The following is an 18,343-nucleotide window of genomic DNA, read 5'->3' on the forward strand; positions in this document are numbered from 1 at the left end:
AATTTTAAGCTTTTGCTTTTACTGTGTGTTTAAACAATGACTGCTGATGACTCCATTAAGGAAACTGGCTGAGCCCCACAATACTAAAGACCTAAATTAACATGAACAATTTGAATGGCATAGTATCAATGATGCATGGTGGCTAAGTGAATTTGCATACAGAAGATAATTCAGTTCTTTACATTGCTTGACTCAGTGACTGATCCGAGGAACTATCAATGCTGATGTCACTGTTTCTAAAAATAAAAAATCTATTGAAATAGACGGACAGGGAATTTGATCAGGATGGTTTACAGCAACCCAAATTTGAGCTAGCATTAGAAGGCCGGATATTTTACTCTGAAGTGTCACTGTGGAAATTAATTGTCAACAATTATGCGGTAAATTTTAATTGAAGTAACCGACCATTTGGAACTAATATGAATTTACAATGATGCTGTAAATAGGGACAGTACCTGAGATGTTCAGTCATTTATATGGGTAATAATGTTTTTTTTAATGAAATATTAGCATTATGGATGGCATAAAAACTTGAACAGAAATTGACCACTGTGCTTCCAACCAGAGAGTCTGACAGACATTTGAACTCAGCAACCTTCATTGGATAAGCTATACCCATTCTTGCCAAAGCCATTAAATAAAGCATTGTACAGCAGTGGAGATCCAGTCCTTGTTCAGGGAATGGTGAAGAAGAAATCTAGCAAGACCATTCCCATTGCATAAATCACACCTTCTGCCATGCGATTATGGAGCAGTAGCATTAGTGTCCATGGGCAAATCCATGGACAGGAGCATCCCACCCTCCTGGCTAAAGAAACTGTTAGATAGCAGTGACAACCTGAAAAACAGAGAATATTTTTTAATTTAAATGAAAGAAATACAATCATCTCTTTTTCAAATCAAATCAAATCAAATCAAATCAAATCAATTTTATTGTCATTGTTAGTGCACAAGTGCAGTACAACGAGATGTAGGCTTGCGGCTCCCGAGAGTGTACATTTGGATTAAGACATTTAAACATTCAACATACATTTAACATAAATATAACCATAATAAAGTGCATTGGCAGATGTGCAGGCTTTAGAGTTTATTTGTGGAGTTCAGTAGGATGACAGCCCTGGGAAAGAAGCTGTTCCTAAATCTGGTCGTACGGGTGCGAATGCATCTGTAGCGTCCCCCAGATGGCAGGAGGGCGAACAGACTGTGGCTGGGGTGGGTAGGGTCTTTGATGATGGACCGTGACCTTCGTAGACAGCGTTTCTGGTATATGTGCTCTATGGTCGGTAGCCGGGTGCCGGTAATGCGTTGGGCAGTTTTGACTACCCGCTGCAGGGCTTTCCGGTCATCGTAGCTACAGCTGCCATACCATACTGTGATACAGAATTAACTTCCAGCAATTTCTGGTGATTTTTTTTGTTTGATGATGAAACACTGATCTGGATAATTCTAGGCTTATTTGCAACTATCAGTCTGTGGGCAAATTCAGACAGTCTTAGATTTTGAGGTATTCCTTGACATATGCATGACACCATTTTTCTTGTCCCGTGCAGCGAGGAACAAACTGCCCTTCTTCAGATGTGCATCACCATTAGTTTTTCAGCATTATAGTTGCCAAAAATGACTTAATTCCTAGTGGCCTAATGAGTAGGTGCATCTTATTCGGGCACTCTTACAGGAGTATATGTCCATTCTTTAACGTTCTAAGTGGGAATGGTTGTTCCAATATTTGCTAGTGATAAGCTTGTCTCTGATCCAGGGAAGACAATTGAGGGGAGGGGTTTTGTATTCCATTGGAGTCTAATGGTCAGTACATATCCAATTGTTTGTTCTTTTAGCAATTTTCTTAACTCCTTTCCTGAAGGAATTGGCTCTTGCTGAGTTCCACAGCCTCTGCTACCTTACAACTCTCCTCATGTATGAGCTCAGATGGTAGCTGATTTGACCATGAAGTCAACCCTGATCTTTTTCACACATGATGGCCACATCTGCACACTTTCCAGCAGAGGTCACTGGATAGCAATTGCAAGTTGGAAGCTTGGCTGATTTTTCTCCTCCCAAACCCATGGATGTTGATTTTATTTGGAACACCCCAACTGAGATCAACTAATTCATGATAAACTACAGGAAACTTTGGTTTATCCGGAGGTTAACTGTCCGGAATGCTCGAGCCACCGGCAAAAATCAGGAGCCGTTTCGTTAGGTTTTTTTTCTTTTCGTTGCTTTTTTTTTCACCAGTCAGGCTCTGCAAGGTCTCGCTGAAGCTATTGCTAAGCTACAGAGACGCTTGCAAGGTACGGCCGACTGTTTAGAAGCTGTTGCTAAGCAACAGGGTTTGTTGCCAGATACGGAGCTCAAAATCTCCGTATGTTTCAACATTAGCGCTGGTTTGTCTGGCAGTTTTGATGGGATGGCAACAGCTCGGTCCCGTCGGTGCCGGATAGCACAAAGTTTCCTGTAGAAATAAAGGCTGCAATTTTGCCTACCAAGGCCGGTCCAGTGTGGCCAGTGTCGGTGGCGGGGTGTGACCCCACTGCTGGCTCCAGCCCGCTGTGCAGAGTGATCTTACGATGTTTGGGCTTGCTAAGCCCGCCCTACGCATTTCCCAGCCAATTGAAGGAAGCGGGTCTGATGACATCACTTGATGACATGTCATCAGCCAGATTCCTTAAAGGGACCATGCTCAAATTGATTTTGACAGTTGTGCTGTCAGTGTTCTACAGCATTGAGGTGCTGCAAACACTGACAGGCACTGCAGAGGTGCACGGCTGCACCCAGGCTCTCCCGTGACTCCTTCAATATGATTATGGAGGAAGTCACAACACGCAGTGAGGTTCTCTTCCCTTCCCATGGGCAGAAGAGACCTCCCCAGGAGATCAACACAGCCTGGTTGCACATTGCACAGGAGGACACAAGCAGGTTTGTCATTAGGAGGACCAGGCTGCAGTGGCGCAAACCTTTCAATGATTTCAGTAGATCATGAAACGTTACTGCAAAGCCACACTCAACCTCAGCCTGCTGTGCCACTCATCACATCCCCATCACTCTGCCTTCCCTACCTTACTCCTGCTCATCCTTACTCACACCAACTTACCTTGCACCTCCACCCATCCTTCTCTATCTAAATTATCACTTCCCCAGCTCAGTAGCCACCCCTCACACTCACCCTCTCCTAGTCCAATCATACCAACTAACACACAAGAGTAGGCACTTGGATGGTTGAGTCAATGTTCATGTGAAGTTTCTGATAATGTGCTGTCAAACATTAAAATGTTTATTTTCAACACTTTGCATTCTTGGACAGATTTGTGTGCATCTTTGGAAGTGGTTTAGTGAGTTGCAGTGAATGGTGAGACATAATGGTGCCCCCCCCCCCCCACACACACACACACACACACACACACAATGGTGATGAGTGTGAAAGGAATGGCTTGGGCATTGTAGGGATGCTTTATGGTGTTGGTGTGGGGTGGTGCCAACCTGGCGCATCATGTGGCAGCCAAGGTGTACAGTGTCAAGTGAAGTAAATCTGGCTACGGTGAGGCCACCCCTGGCATCCTGGGCAGCAATGTGGTCAGGTGCTGATGCCCTGTGTCCTGTGCAGCACCAGCAGATTGCGGAGAAGGTTGGTGTTGTTGGTGCTGCTGGTGTTGGGGCTGATCGTGTTGGGATTCTGAGGACCAAGGTGAGAGTTTTTCAAGGGCACCGATGCTGATGGAATAGGTGGCAGGGGAGATTCAGATGACAGAATCTGTCAATGGTGAGAGAGGTTGTTTCAATGACACTGGATAGAGAGTTTGCTCCAAACACTTGCAAGCTGCATAAAGCTCAATCTGTCTTCCAAGTGCAGTAAGCAACAGCTTCTAACCTTGGAAAGTGAACAGCTATGAAATGGGAACTTTTATAGACCATTTTCAGCTGTCAAGTTAAGAAATTATCCCATGCTGACACAACACCCAACTTCCTTACCTGCCTTGATTCCCAAGCAGCGGGGAAGCTGTGGGTGAACTCTAAAAATCTAAAAGTGAGCTTAAAATTGTTTTTAAGTGCCTGTTAACAAGCTCTTAATAATCTAAATTGCCTCCCCTACCACTTGGTGTCGGGTCTGTTCAGCGATGACAGGCCTGACATCTGAGAGACTAGATTCTCAGCCGACCCATCACCAAACGCACCTGCTGACACCCCAAAAAATTCTCCCAAAATCTTTTTGTCTTAGGCATAGAGTGGGTGATGCCTTTATCATTAGGCCACTGTGCCATTGGAAAAGCTCAGCATCCAACATCTGATGGCCTATTGGGGAGATGCAATGCTGCAATTATGCTGGCATCTTCTAGAGCTCACACTTGGTAATGACATGAAAAGTCTTCTTCACCATTGGACATCCAAGGCTTAGTGCTCAAGACCATAACACAGTATATCTTATCAATGAGCATAATATACCCAAAACTACAATTTTTAGAAGTTCAACATTGAATTGCGAAGATTGGGAGAGCTTCTGAAATCAGCAAAGGAGGACCAAAAAATTGATAGAAAGGGGAAAAAATAGAATATGAGAAAACTAGCAAAAATATATAACAGATTGTAAGAGCTTCTACAAGTATGTAAAAAGGAAGAGAGTAGCAAAAGTAAACATTGGTCCCTTAGAGGCTGAGACAGGAGAAATTATTATGGGGAATAAGGAAATGGCAGAAACATTAAACAAATATTTTGTATCTGTCTTCACAGTAGAATACACAAAAAGCATACCAAAAATGGTGGGGAACCAAGGGTCTAATGAGGGTGAGGAACCTAACGTAATTAATATAAGTAGAGAAAAAGTACTAGAGAAATTAATGGGACTAAAAGCCGACAAATCCACTGGACCTGACGGCCTATATCCTAGGGTCCTAAAAGAGGTGGCTGCAGAAATAGTGGATGCATTGGTTTTGATCTTCCAAAATTCCCTAGATTCTAGAACGGTCCCAGCGGATTGGAAGGTAGCAAATGTTCAAGAAAGGAGGGAGAGAGAAAACAGGGAACTACAGGCCAGTTAGCCTGACATCAGTCATTGGGAAAATGCTGGAATCCATTGTTAAGGAAGTGGTATCAGGGCACTTAGAAAATCATAACATGATTAGGCAGAGTCAACATGATTTTATGAAAAGGAAATCGTGTTTGACAAATTTATTCGAGTTTTTTGACTCTCTGGAGTTTAGAAGAATGAGAGGTGATCTCATTGAAACATACAAGATTCTGAAGGGGATTGGCAGGGTAGATGCTGAGAGGTTGTTTCCCTTGGCTGGAGAGTCTAGAACTAGGGGGCATAGTCTCAGGATAAGGGGTAGGCCATTTAAGACTGAGATGAGGAGGAATTTCTTCACTCAGAGAGTTGTGAATCTTTGGAATTCTCTGCCCCAGAGGGCTGTGGATGCTGAGCCTTTGAGTATATCCAAGGCTGAGATCGATAGAGTTTTGGATTCTAGGGGAATCAAGGGATGTGGAGATCAAGCGGGAAAGTGGAGTTGAGGTGGATGATCAGCCATGATCTTATTGAATGGCGGAGCAGGCTCGAGGGGCCGTATGGCCTACTCCTGCTCCTATTTCTTATGTTCTTATGTACTTATTCAATAAATTAAAGTCAAGAAAAATGTGCTGCTCTGGTTCCAGAAGTCTTCAGCATACTTTGAAAATCTAGGATCATATTTGCTAACTATACTGGGGATGTCTATTGGTATAATATCAATTCCACACCACCCTTTGTTTCTATTATATTGATTGACTGCCTGATTTGATGCATTTGATAACTGGAATGTAACTGGTGAATTACTAGAATGTCACCGACCATTAGAGACTTGGATTTTGGACTAAGATGCAATTATACATTGATGTGAATGTGGTAGTATAGCCTGGGAGTCAGGGCCTGATCTGACTCATGAGTCTACTAAAGCCAAGCAGTATGACACCCACTGCAGGACAATGTCATTGTCCCTGAGCTGGAGGCAGGGAAATTGAGCCAGCACTGGACAGCCTCGGAATTTTTAAAACTCTGCCTGAAATCTTTTTACGGTTATTAGAAAGTGGACACCATTATCTGTGCTCTCCTAACACTGAAAATTAGCCATTCGGGCAACTGAGCATGCACCTGCATCCAAGCAGGTGTACGTAGAGCTTTCTTGTGACTAACCTCACTGTGACCTGCAGGAGGTGCGGTGGGCAGTTGAAATCTGGTCAGCCAACTGAGTATCACAATCGGTTCTGAGACTGGTAGCTGCAGTATAATTGCAGCTTAAATCTAGAACTGATCAAAACCAACAAAGGGTAATTGACTTTAATTGTTCAAGACTACACAATAAAAGCATTAGTTGGGAATGAGAATCTTGGCCAAAGCATGTCTATAGAGACACAAGAAAATATGTTTAAAAATTGCATTAAAAAGAGTCACAGAGAGACACAAAGTGGTCCAAGTAGTAAATATAACTGCTAATGTGGTACTGGCCCATTAGACTGGTAAGATCAAATTTTGGACCTTTGGTCTGTGTTGAGTTAGTTGATCAACAAAATTTAAAAACAGTAAAGTATTCCACAAATATATCAGTAAAAAGAGAATTGTTAAATATAAGGTGGGACCCCTGAGAGCAGAGGATAGTTAGTTAGTGGATATTAAGTGGATATTAGTGGGATACTTTACAAGTATTTTGCTTTGGTGGTGACTAAAGAGAAGAATATTGGGGAGGAGGTTAATCCTAAATTGGTTAAAAGCAAGAACAGAGATATGATAATAAATAAATGTAATAGAGAAGTCTCAGCATTGGTTTGTAAAGGGCAAGTCAAGTCTAACTAACCTAGTTGAATTTTTTGAGGAGGTCACTGACATGGTAGATAAGGGAGTGTCTATGGATGTTACTTATATAGACTTACAGAAGGCATTCAATAAAGTTCCATACAAGAGACTGTTAGCAAAAATAGAAGCACATGGAATTGGAAGCAACCTTTTGGCATGGTTAGCGAATGGGTTAGGAGATATGAGACAGGGTGTACAGATAATGGGTATGTACTCCAATTGGCAGGAGGTGACTAGTGGTGTTCCCAGGGATGTGTACTGGGCCCTCAGCCTTTCATTATATTTATAAGTGACTTAGATGAAGAAAGTTTGCTGATGACACTAAGTTAGGTGACACAGTAAGTAGTATAGATGGGAGCAGTAAGCAGCAAGTAGACATTGATAGATTAAATGAGTGGGCAAAACTGTGGCAAATAGAGCTTAATGTGGGAAAGTGTGAGGTCCTCCACTTTGGACCCAAGAAAGATAGATCAGAGTATTTTCTAAATGGTGAGATGCTAGGAACTGTGGAGAAGCAGAGATTTAGGGATCCATGTGCAGAAATTACTAAAAACTAGTAGACAGGTACAAAAAAATAATTAAAAAGGCTAACAGAATATTGGCCTTTATCTCAAGGGAGCTGGAATACAAATGGGTAGAAGTTATGTAACAGTTATATAAAGCTCTGGTTAGACCCCATTTACAGTACGGTGTTCAGTCTGGGCACTGCACCTCAGGAAGGATATATTGAGCTTGTAGGGGTGCAGCGCAGATTCACCAGAATTATACTGGGGCTAAAACGGTTAAATTATGAGGACAGTTTGTATCGACTAGGCTTGTATTCCCTTGAGTATAGCAGATTAAAGGGTGATCTAATTGAGGTATTTAAGATGATTAAAGGATTTGATAAAATAGATAGAGATAAACTATTTCCTCCAGTGGGGGAGTCCAGAACAAGGTGGCATATCTTAAAATTAGAGCTAGGTAGTTCATGGGGGGTGTCAGAAAGCACTTATTCACACAAATGGTGATAGAAATCTGGAACTCTCTCCCCTAAAAAGCTGTTGAAGCTAAATCAATTGGAAATTTATCTCCTCAAAAAATTAATTAAACATAGGTAATAATGGCAAATGAACAACATTCGCTGTTATTACCCCTTTGAAACTGACCACAACTTCAGGATGTAGCACATGCACATCTAAAAGTGGAAATCCAGAAGCTGCGGCCAGTCATTCACTGCTCTGACACTGACTGTACTGTAACCCCCCCACCATAGCTGGCAATCAGTGAAATCAGTGAAACTGATGAAAACTTGGGCTTTTCCATGGTAATATCACTGTTAAATACCTCATTAAATGTTAGACTTTGTTGGATTAGGGGCAACTGGGGTTTTAACGGTGTATTGTCTGCTAAACAAATGTTATGGCCCTGATAATCTGTTTTAGTGATGTTGGTTGAGGAATAAATGTTGGCCAGGACACCGGGGATAACTCCCCTGCTCTTCTTTAAAATAGTGCCATAGGATCTTTTACGTCCTCCTGAGAGAGCAGACAGGATGTCGGTTTAATATCTCAACTGAAAGACGGCACTTCCGACAGTGTAGCACTCCTGCAGTACTGCACTGGAGTGTCTGCTATTACTAGAGCATCTATAATTTTCTCACTTACTTCTTTTAATACACTGTGGGGTCCAGGTGATTTATCTATTGTTAGTCTCAGAACTCCTTCGACAGGAATGATGTTGAGGCAATTGAAAGGGTACTAGAATACTGACTGGTATGTGGATGCATAAATATGAAGAAAGAGTTGAAAAATTGGGGCTGTTTTCATTAGAACAGGGTAATTTGATTTTTTTTTAATTATGAAGGGATTTTACATAGAATTATATAGAAATTGCAACATGGAAATGGTTCATTTGGCCCAACCAGTCTGTGTTAGGGTTTATCCTACCTATAAGCAATAGTCCTAATCCCATATACCAGCTTATTTTGTATAGTCCTCTCTCCTTCAACTACCTATCTAGCCTATTCTTAAATGTTGACATGGGGCAGCGTAAATAGAAAGAGACTGTGCCCAGTGATTGATGGGGTCTAGAACGAGAGGACATAGATAAAAGATGAAATGTAAGAGATTTAGGACAGAGAGCAGAAGAAACCTTTTTGCACTGAGGGTTGTGAGGCAACAGAATGCACTATCAGAGTTTGTGATTGAAGCAGAAACAATGTCAACATTTAAGAATAGATTGGATAGATGGTTGAAGGAATGGGAAATAAAGGGATATGGGAACAGAAGGGACGCATGGGATTAGGACTACTGCTCAAGTAGAGGATAAACACCAATGCGGAATGATTGGGCCCAACAGCCTTTTTTCCATGATGTAATTTCTAAGTAATTCTATGTAATCTCAGTTGATGATGTGGGAGGGGCAACAATTCGCCTCAGTGTCCCTGGGCTAGAGAGAGGGAAAATCAGAGTTCCCATTCTAAATCACCATCCAGTGAATAAGATCAGGCTCAGATTTGGTGCTCCAGGTGGTTGAACTATTACTTGATTAATCTTTTGTTTTGTTCCTTTTTAAATAGACAAAACCTACTTTTCTGAAAAGTTGTTCGTATCATTCTATAGAGCTTTATGATTGTCACTTAAGATTTAATTGGGGCTCAGAAGCACTGGTGGACTCCAGAGACTTGTAAATTGCAGATAGGTATTACAGTTTAAAACGGTCCTCCTCCCGCAGGTTTGCAATCTTGTGGATTGGCTTTGGTTCACCGAACCTGAGCATATTAAAAATAGGGAGAATGCAACGGTGTTTGGAAAATGCAATCAGATTTATGTGTCAAAATCAACACAAAAACCAGATTACAATATCCAGACCTTTACAAGACCACCAAATATTGAAACTGTGCCGGGGTTCTCTTTGCATTTGTCTTCTCCGGATTCCAGACGGAAATAATATGAGCCAATTACAGAGTTTGCAACTATGATCATTACGTGTGAATATTGAATATTGAAATGTTCCGTGATCTGACCCATATCTTGTTGAAGGAATAAGAATGTGCACGGGATTTAAAGTCATTTTAACATCTATAGTTATGCTGGCAACATAAACAGGTACATGTTGCCTGTCGCTGTATACATACTCCTGCTGGCTTTTGCTGTGAGCGGATCTGGCAGCATAAGCTGCGGTTCAAATTTCTAGATATACACTGACTGACTAAAATATATTAATGACAGATCTGTAATAAACTGTTGAAAGCCAGCGTGCCGCAGATGTAAGCAGTGTTGGTGCCAGTCAAAACATTGAGGGGATTAAAAACAATCACCTAACGCTGTAGATTTTTTTTTTTAACTATTGTTTACATTTAAAACACCCATTGAATCAAATATATGGCGGGCATTGTAAATGAAATAACAAAATAACAGGATTAGTTCTCTTCCTCGCAACTTTACGCCATATTATCCTTTGGTAACAGAAGGCAGTTTCCTGTCCATTCATTTCAATCCCTGTGCATATGTTCTCATTAAAAAGTTTCATTTCGACTTCCTAATGGGGAAAGCAAGGAGTGTTACTAAACATTGCCATGGTGAATTCATAACATTGATGTTTTACAGTTCAGACCTACATTGGATTTATGTCCAAGTCTCAACAACAGCAAATTTAAAATGAATTCAGTGCAGAGAAAGTCGTTAAAGAGCATTATCCTAATCGTGTGCTGTGTCAGTGCAAGGGAGACCTAATCTTTGAACAACTCGGTTAACTTACAACGGGCTTTATATTGTCACTGACTGAGGTTCATTCTTATTATTTCAATGTCGCAGAATCCTTTTGAACAGTTATGTTCTCCAGTTTAACACATCCACCGCTCAGATTGTGTGCACTGTCTAGTTTTACACAATGCGCCATCTATTCGTGTTAAAGCGGGTCATTCAGCTTCTGTAAAATCAGGTTAAAAATTAAACGGCAATATTGCAATTGCGACGGAAGACATTTTACAGATTCAAAAGTACATAATGAATTATTTTGACATCAATTAATGTTCTTCACAGAGCAATAAAGTCTTGCGACGGCACTTTTTTTCTTGAGGAACAGGAATTAACTGTTCGAAAAAGCTTACTGTTTAAAAGAGAATGTGGCTTTTTATCTATCTCTATTAAATGGGTATTTACACGGTGCAGTATTCGTGAACTTGCACCCGTCGAGCTGAAGGAGATCACTTCAGGGGCATTTGTCATTTTGTTTATTTATTTCCAATATATGTCATGCTTTTTCTGCGTTCTTCGTCGACTTTAGATTGTAATGGTGATTGCTGTTTTTGAGATGATACACCAATTTATAATTTCAACCCTGATTATTAATCTATAATACAACTGATAAAGTTTATGTTCACGAAATACAAAATCTTGTTATTTGCCCCACATCCACAACTATTTATAGTTTAAGAGCAGGGGTACTATTGCATAAACTTGTGTACGAGTGGGCATTTCTATCACTTTTAGACTGTGCAATCCCAAATTAATATCATGCATTTTTAAATATACCCAATCCTTTCCTATTATTTTATTTATGTTTATTGTCGGGGTTAGACGGAGAGAATTGATTGTAATCATCAATTGTGCAGTATCATCACAAGGTGGCTCGTTAACGGTCCTTTCTCTCAAAATGTCTTACAAAATTCAACCTTTGAAGTGATACCTCTTCAAAGAGACCTACGATTATCGCTGTTTTCCTTATCTACGGGGTTTATGTCTTTATTGTACACGATTAACAACTGGGTCGGTTATGAGCACATAGATACAAGTTTGGGTAGTAATACCATCAATATCAATTCATAATGCGGCGCTGCTTACAGACCTTTGAATTAACAAAGCAAAGCATTTTCTATTTGTAAGAACACACACCTGTTAGAAGCAAACCAGGGGATGGGGTAAGGACAGAACTGCCTTATAATGACGAGAACTTACCCATGGACACTAATCCTGACAATACATCGCCTGGACCGTGGGCGTCCTCTTTGCAAACACGATTTCAAACCAGCCAGTTGAGATTATCATTTAGCTGTCCCGTTCTCTTCCCAAACTCCCGTTCACCGTAGAAACATGATATGCTTACTACCCTGCAAATTCCAATTGCTAATTGTGAGGCCTGTTGAGTTAGCAGTCCTCAGCTCCTCTCTTAGACGGGCAAAGCTGGCGCTGTTTGAGAACAGTCCCATGTGCACTCGTCTGGTCGGCACCGCTTGTATTAAACTCGAGGTACATAGTTCCAGGATTAGTGGCAACTTTTATTGACAAAGTCTCCCTTTTCCTAACCTCTCGAGTGGCAGCAAAGTCATTGAGTCTGACCGGTCTCCTCAGCTAAAACCATAGTCTGCAGGAATCCAGCATCAAACAGTACCTAGGCAAATATAAGCACTTCATTCTGCAACACGACTAATAAAGCAACAAGCGTCTCTTCATCGCGAGGGGTGGAATTATTAAAGACTCATTCAGGAAAGGATAGTATTAATGGCGTTTTGCCGCGGCGATTACATAAACTTAGTGCGTGGTGCTTACTTTGCCTGAAATACTTTTCTGAGACATAGTGGATAAAAGTAGGACAGCGGCTGGTTTCTATGTGGCGTTTTAAATGCCTGAACTTCTAATCATCTTTTAAAACGAAAACATGTTGTACTAGATGCCCGGTGATGAGGTTTGCGTTCAGTTATACCTTTCTAATGAAAATGAATCCAAAAATGGCAAGTTCTAGGCTAAGCAGGGAATTAAGGGTTGGCTGTGCGGATCCCCCATTAACACATGCTGGCAGTGACCCAGTTGGGATTTATCATAATAATGACTATTAAAATTGGCAACCTTTTCCAAAATGCCCAGTTTCACTCCAATCTTTAAAAAAATGCAAAATATTATTACAAACCTTTACAAAACGCGCATCCATAAATCCGCGGTGGCTAAACTGATTTCTGCAGCACAATGTTATGGTTTGTATATGAGCGTCGGAATTACTAGTGCATTACAAAAACCACTAAAAGAAAGATATATCTGCACTTTAAATTGGGTGTAGCAGTTTAATAAAGCCTTCGTTTAGAGGTAGCAATAAAACGCTCGGTTTACTGTCTGTAATACTGAATTGCTAAAACCCCTATCCCTCTTAAAGCCAATAAAATGTAATTCAAGCATCAACACTGAATTCTGCTGTTGTCTAGGTTCACCTTTCCTAAGCTACCTTCCTCTGGCTCGCGCGTTCTTACAGATTTGCCGGGATAGCTTTGAACACGCAAGTGATTAGAAAGAGAATATATATTAAATAACATCTCAGCGGAATCACTGCTTTCAAAAATTGCATTGTTTGAAAAAAGCATAGGAAAGCATTGCGCAGCATTTATTTTAGTTAGAATTTGCTAAAATGTTGATGAAACATTACAGCTGACTGATTTACGTGACTGTCAGAGCCTATATACTATTCTGTTTAATTCCCCTTAATTCAATCAAATCAAAATGGGGAGTTGCGGCCGATCATCTTAGTATGATTTTATTTTCGATTTAGGCAGCTCGTGATTCGGAAGGATTAGTGTACTCTCTCCACAGTCAAATCTCGTCTTGGTCCTTCCCCAATAGTTCTGAAGAAAACGGTTATATTTTGACAGCGATACAGGTGTGAAATAAAACAAGGGAAAAAAGGATGGCACTCGCTGTAATTATTTCGAATATGTTGGAAGAGGGGGGTGGAGTACAAATAAAACACACAAAATACTTACAACTTCAGGATCTCAATATTCCCCCATTCTTTCGACGTATCGGATTTACGTACTTTGGGCTTATTTGTAAGTAGCCCTCAGCTGCAACAAAATGATGCTTAAGATGCATAAATTAGGTAGTTATACAAAAGAGAGGAACCTTCATTCTACCTCTTTGACTATGCGCCCTGGCGCTTTTCCTTGGAGCGAATAGCTCTTTAAGCTAATATGTAGTATTGTATTCAGAGTCTGAGAGCAGGGCAGAAGACCAACTAATAGGAGCCAACAAACTCCCAGTTTTCAAGAAAATTGGATACACGTTAATGAGAAAACCTCAATTACTGTATGTGAAAGTTCGCCGTTTCATGTTACTCAATGGAACATCATGATGTGTGTTAATCAGATTTCTATCAAAGGTGTTGCATTAGAGCCCAGAAGCGCTCAAAAAGTATTTAATCAAGTTTCTCCTGGCATCACGTTTATCTTAATATGGACCTACCTACATTTACCTCAATTATCTTGGTAAGGATGTCAAGCACTATTGTTTGCTCGTTTAGACCGATGCTCCTCCCCCAGGACTCTGTCGTAAACCTGGCGCCTGGCTAAAACAAACCAAAGATAAGAGGAATCGGGGCTCGCCTCCTCCAAACCGATCAATCGGATCTCAGGCGGACTCCAAAACACCCTCTTACGTCGACATCCACAAGAGGAGCGAGAGAGGGAGAGCGAACACAGCACACGGGTTGATCCTCTCAACAATTTTACCTGCTCCGTCGCTGAACCATGTCGTTGAGCCCAAAGCACACAACGCCTTTTTCAGTGACAGACATACTGAGCCCGATCGAGGAGACCTACAAGAAGTTTGGTGGCATCATGGACGGCGCTGGCAACCTCGGACCTCCTCTGGGAGGTTACCGTCAACCTCAGGTCTCCCAGGCCGGCATGCAGCAGCACACCATGGGTCACAACGCCACCGTGGCGACCACCTACCACATGCCACACGGCGTGTCCCAGTTTTCTCACAGTGCCATGGGAGGCTACTGTAACGGGAGTATTGGCAACATGGGGGATCTCCCTTCTTACCAGGACACCATGAGGAATAGCGCCGCAGCGACCGGCTGGTACGGGACTAATCCGGATCCCAGATACTCAACAAGTAAGATTCGTTCAAAGATAAGTGTTTGTGAATGCAACAGTGATTTTATACGTAGCTTCGTGGCAGAGTTTTCAAAATAGATAAAAACTGTGTGATGAACTTGACTGATATAGATGCACATTGGAGATACTTCAGTGCAATTTCCTATGGCCAATAAATTTACAATTGCTTCACTATAATAAGAAAAACTGAGCAGATGTACGGGCATATTTACAAAAGAACAATCAAACTGTTAACTTGAGTGGTTAGGATTGGAATGCACTGCCTGATAGGGGGTGGAAACAGATTCAAGAGTAGCCTTCAAAAAGGAACTGGATAAATACTTGAAGGAGAAAACATTGCAGGGATATAGGGAGAGAGCGGGGAATGGGACTAACTGGATTGCTCTTCGAAAGAGCCGGTGCAGACTCGATGGGCCGAATGGCCTCCTTCTGTGCTGTACTATTCTATGATTCTGTCAAGAAACGCACTGTGGCCATGGGCTGATTTTAAGCAGGTCAGGGCCTATGGAGAATAATTTTATAATTGGAGAAAGAGTAGCTTTTTTGCCCTTTGTGCTGTGATAAGAATTATACAATGTTTGTTAATACTGAGCTATAGATACTACTGAGAACTTGAACCTTCTTTGTCAATCGAATCAATTAACTTTTGTTTAATATAAATAATTATATTCGTTGCCCTGCGTTTCCTTATAATGAGAAAAAAAACCTTTAGGAAATCGTCGCGTATTAATCTTGAGTAAATTACAATACGTTTCCTCACTGTTTTGCAATAGTGCCACATAACTTAAATGATGACTCATTTTCTGAGTAAAAATTTCTACCTTGCGGCATTTTTAATCAGAACATTTTCATTCAAACATTTGTTTAGTTTCCCGCTTCATGGGAACGTCGTCAGGAATGAATATGACAGGGATGGGGACTTTAACTGGAATGGCAGACGCCGCCAAACCCATGGCACCTTTACATGCTACACCGAGGAGGAAAAGAAGGGTACTGTTCTCCCAGGCCCAAGTATACGAATTGGAACGACGCTTCAAACAGCAGAAGTACCTGTCTGCTCCCGAAAGGGAACATCTAGCCAGCATGATCCACCTCACGCCAACACAAGTAAAGATCTGGTTTCAAAACCATCGCTACAAGATGAAACGCCAGGCCAAGGACAAGGCTACTCAGCAGATGCAGCAGGAGAACAACCTGTGCCAACAGCAACAGTCTCCCAGGAGGGTGGCCGTGCCAGTTCTTGTGAAAGACGGTAAGCCCTGTCAGAATGGCTCGAGCACCCCTACGCCCAGCCAACAAGCACAGCAGCAACAAGGTGCAAACGGGATCCTTCCCGTCACTAGCACTGCCATCTCCCAACAGCAGAATCAACAAGTGAATGCATTAGCTCAGGCTCAAGATCTAGGCCAAGTGTCGCCAAATGCGTCGTCTCTCCACAATTCGGTCACTAACATGTCTCAAATGGACACAGCTACTGCAGACTACACGGGGAGTATGGTAAATCCGAGCCTGCTGTACGGCAGGACCTGGTAGAACCTTTACCATATTAAATGAACAACTGGAGATATGTGAGACATTGCTTAAAATGTTTGAACTGGCAAACTTTGCAACACATACCCAGAAGTTTACTTCTCGGATTTTTGGACGTGTTTCTGGACTCTGAGGACAAATTGACATGCAACATAGTGTTAACTGGACCCTCTTAGCCGTTGGAGACTGACTCGGAACACGCTGTAAAAAAATACTGGTTAAATAAAAAGATATCTGTGACCTTTTGGATTGCTTAGACCGTCGTGTAATTGTAGTTACAAGTTGTTGAAATGGATTGTGAATGCTGTTCCAAGTTCGGGTGAGCTGGCTTCGAAGAGCCAGCTGGACTACAGGTATAACATTAAGAATGACATACACCCACTTGGCAGTGTCCCAACAGTATTCCACTAGAAACAATAATACATTTGAGAATTTGTAACGAATTAGCTGTACATTCTTGTAAATTCATCTCTGGATTGTGCAGTCAGTTCAATGTAGTAGTTTCATGATTCAAGACTGAATATAGACCCTGTATTTTGATGCCGGTAACATTTTGAGTTTCTTCTGAGTTTGGTTAATTTAAAAAAAAACAGGCATCTGATGTAAAACTGCCTTTTTTAATATTCATCGTTAACGCCGACAAATCGCTTCAAGTATAAATACATGCCCCAGATTTAATGAATGTGCTTGAGAGCGATTTCATTACGATTTTATTGAAAGCAGATTGAATTGTAATTTAAGGTAGGTGTGATATGGCAACAATAACCGACATAAAGATAATGTTAGTGTGTAATCTGGGGAAAACAAGGAATAAATAGCATGAAAGGAAAAGAATCTTTTGCAATAATTTGCCTCCATTGTCGCCATTACTGTTAGAACCAGTAAAAAAAAGCTGTAAGCGGTTATCACTCTTCAACTTGGCGTGCTATTTTATCTGTGAGCAGAATGAATGTACACGCTTGATAATACGTTCGCGTTTACCACCCAGATCATTTCTAAGTTTATATTTCTAAGCTTACATCGGCTTTAACTGTCACACTTGGCGACCCGGACCTGGCTGATATCAGTAACAAGCTAAATAGGTCTCCTAAGTAAAATTCATAACAGAAGGACTGACCTGCCTTTATTGTCAACGAGCTCTAATGTGATATTGAAGCGACTTTTATTGGGTATTTTAAAACATACGCCTGGCGTTGGGATGGCAGTGTATCGCAGGTTTACCGTGAAACTGTTTACAATTGAGAAAAATAATACATTTTAGAGAGTTGATATTGTTTATTTGTTTAAGTTAAAAGTGGGAAATAGATACCCAAGACAATAAGGATGGCTTCGTTTGATTGTTTTGTTATTTATAATTCAGCAAGCTTTTTAAAAGACTGATGTAAAAACTACACTTTATGAACATTTTTCTCATCGTGTTGTTGGTTGGCTGTTGTAGTTGCTATCTATTTCAATGGGGCATTTCAAATAATTTGAAGTCTTGTTATTATTTATTATAATCGATTTTTTTTATCCATTTAAGATATCAAACGTATTATTGGTCAAATGCATACTCTCGCACAATTGTTATAAATCAAAATGCAAATCATTTTATTAAAGACACTACTATATCAGTTGTAAAATAAACTAGATTGAAATCGCTAAATGCACATACACGATGATTTCACGTCGAAAATGTATTGCAATATCTAACTGAATACAAAATTGTTGGAATCTTGCTCCCATTTTACTCTATTAATGAGATCCATTGCTATTCCAAAGCGAAAACTGCAACGAATCGATGCGCCAGAATCATGGTCATTCCCCGGGACTGACATTTGATTAAAGTATGAATTGGGGGTGGGGTGTGGGGGGGTGAAAGCAGCGTTTATCGCGCTATTTAATTGAGAATGCCGGCGTGCCTTACTAATGTGCATGCATTCATTGGTATTGTAGCCTACCACGCGTTTCTTCGTCTGGCAGTCGGGAGTGTACATTCCAGTTTCCACAGGGGACTAGATATGACTACAGAAGTGAGTGCTGTCTCTTTAGATTCAACAAGGGGACTCAATAATAACATCTCTGTTGACCTGCTTGTTCTGTAAACCTTCGGCAGCCTCTTTCATTGGGCTCAGCCTATGGCTCTGAAG

The 18,343-nt window shown here is 41.1% G+C and overlaps 1 protein-coding gene across 2 annotated transcripts; it reads left to right on the top strand.

The window, feature by feature from the left end:
• Positions 1 to 14,309: 14,309 nt before the first annotated feature.
• On the top strand, positions 14,310 to 16,217 carry nkx2.4b (NK2 homeobox 4b). Of its 2 annotated transcripts, XM_085977684.1 has the most exons (3): positions 14,310 to 14,682; positions 15,553 to 16,019; positions 16,077 to 16,217. In XM_085977684.1, the coding sequence occupies exons 1-3, from the start codon at positions 14,310 to 14,312 to the stop codon at positions 16,215 to 16,217; spliced, it is 981 nt and encodes a 326-aa protein (XP_085833810.1). The 2 variants fall into 2 exon arrangements, with proteins under 2 accessions (XP_085833810.1, XP_085833809.1); XM_085977683.1 differs by having other exon boundaries at positions 15,553 to 16,217.
• The last annotated feature ends 2,126 nt before the right edge of the window (positions 16,218 to 18,343 follow it).

Source organism: Somniosus microcephalus, chromosome 3 (assembly GCF_052327205.1).
Source record: "Somniosus microcephalus isolate GS21.2 chromosome 3, FLI_Smic_1.0, whole genome shotgun sequence".
NCBI classification, from domain to species: Eukaryota; Metazoa; Chordata; class Chondrichthyes; order Squaliformes; family Somniosidae; genus Somniosus; species Somniosus microcephalus.

Bases quoted from the DNA above. Each gene is read 5' to 3' on its own strand.
- nkx2.4b (XM_085977683.1), top strand. From the start codon at position 14,310: ATGTCGTTGAGCCCAAAGCACACAACGCCTTTTTCAGTGACAGACATA. The intron at 14,683-15,552 runs GTAAGATTCGTT...ACATTTGTTTAG, and splicing joins GGATCCCAGATACTCAACAA to TTTCCCGCTTCATGGGAACG.